Source organism: Poecilia reticulata, linkage group LG6, assembly GCF_000633615.1.
Source record: "Poecilia reticulata strain Guanapo linkage group LG6, Guppy_female_1.0+MT, whole genome shotgun sequence".
Lineage (NCBI taxonomy): Eukaryota > Metazoa > Chordata > Actinopteri > Cyprinodontiformes > Poeciliidae > Poecilia > Poecilia reticulata.
This window is the reverse complement of record NC_024336.1, coordinates 13481139-13482148: the sequence shown is the minus strand read 5'-3', so window position 1 is coordinate 13482148 and position 1010 is coordinate 13481139. Positions and strand designations below refer to the sequence as shown.

Sequence of the window (1010 nt, the reverse complement as noted above, 5' to 3'; positions counted from 1 at the left end):
TGTAAAAAATTGATTTATAGCTTGGCTACAAAATGTACAGTGGTGCATCTCTGATATCTGATCTAAACCACTATCTGCCTGATTTCTTGAAAATTTGGTACTACCAAAATCCTCTTTTGCTATTGCTATGTTTTACTACCAATGCTACACGGTACCTCTATGCATCAGAGCTGGGCTGAGGGGGAGACTGACAGACGTCCTCAGTAGGAGAGCTGTCTGCTGTGCCTCTAAACCAGGAGAGAGGACACACACATAAGGAAAAGGGGGGTTAGTAAAGACAGAAAGACAAACAAGAGAGAGATGACAAATATTAAGTGATGGGATGGACGTCCAAAAGGAGAAGCCCAGCAGAGTGAGGGGGATATGATTGAGAAATGAAAAAGATTGAGAAAAAAAGGAAAAGAAACGTAGCAAAGAAGATGCCAAAAAAGACATATTAAATTGGCTGGAGTTAGAAAAGCGTTGTAAACAAAACCAAAATTACATAGAGCGTGATGTGAAAACAACAACMGCTGACAAAAAAMCAGAAACAGAACCAAAGCTTGTGAGCGTGTTTTGGGTCGGGTTTGGGCAAAGATGAAGACACAGAAGCTAAATCTTTCTGGTGCCCTYCTGAGACTGTGCCAGTGTTTCTTACCCGCTTTTCCAGTTGATGATGTGCTGTGGGCTACAGGGCGGTGTGGGCGTGGCTGGGTGCTCACTGGATGGCGTCAGGCTCCTCTGGCTGTGAGGGGAAGCAGCTGAAGGGAGAGCCGACAGTTAAGTCAAGCAACACGAGTAAAGGTGACAAAAGGGGGGTGAGGGACAAAAGGAATTCCAGCTATGCTTCACATGTGGGGCTGAGGGATGTGGTTTCAGTGTGACAAATGCATTTTGCCTCCGGAGTTGGTCGGAGGAAAAAATTCCCGATTTTTTGTTTGTCTTACAGGGTAATTTCCCTGCATTTCGGGCATCTGCGCTAACTTAGATCAGCTCGAGTAAAAAATCTTTTTCCCTTTTGCTTGTCAAAT

General features: G+C 44.5%; 1 protein-coding gene across 10 annotated transcripts in view; it reads right to left on the bottom strand.

Moving 5' to 3' along the window:
* frmd4a (FERM domain containing 4A) overlaps positions 1-1010 on the bottom strand; it is a 113226-nt gene that overhangs the window by 5235 nt on the left and 106981 nt on the right. For 8 of the 10 annotated variants that reach the window (XM_017305248.1, XM_017305249.1, XM_017305247.1 and 5 more), the window contains exon 23: positions 638-740. In XM_017305248.1, coding sequence (XP_017160737.1) covers positions 638-740 — 103 coding nt within the window. Of the gene's footprint in view, positions 1-155; positions 228-637; positions 741-1010 lie in introns of all 10 variants that reach the window. The other 2 variants (XM_008411288.2, XM_017305245.1) reach the window with 1 other exon arrangement.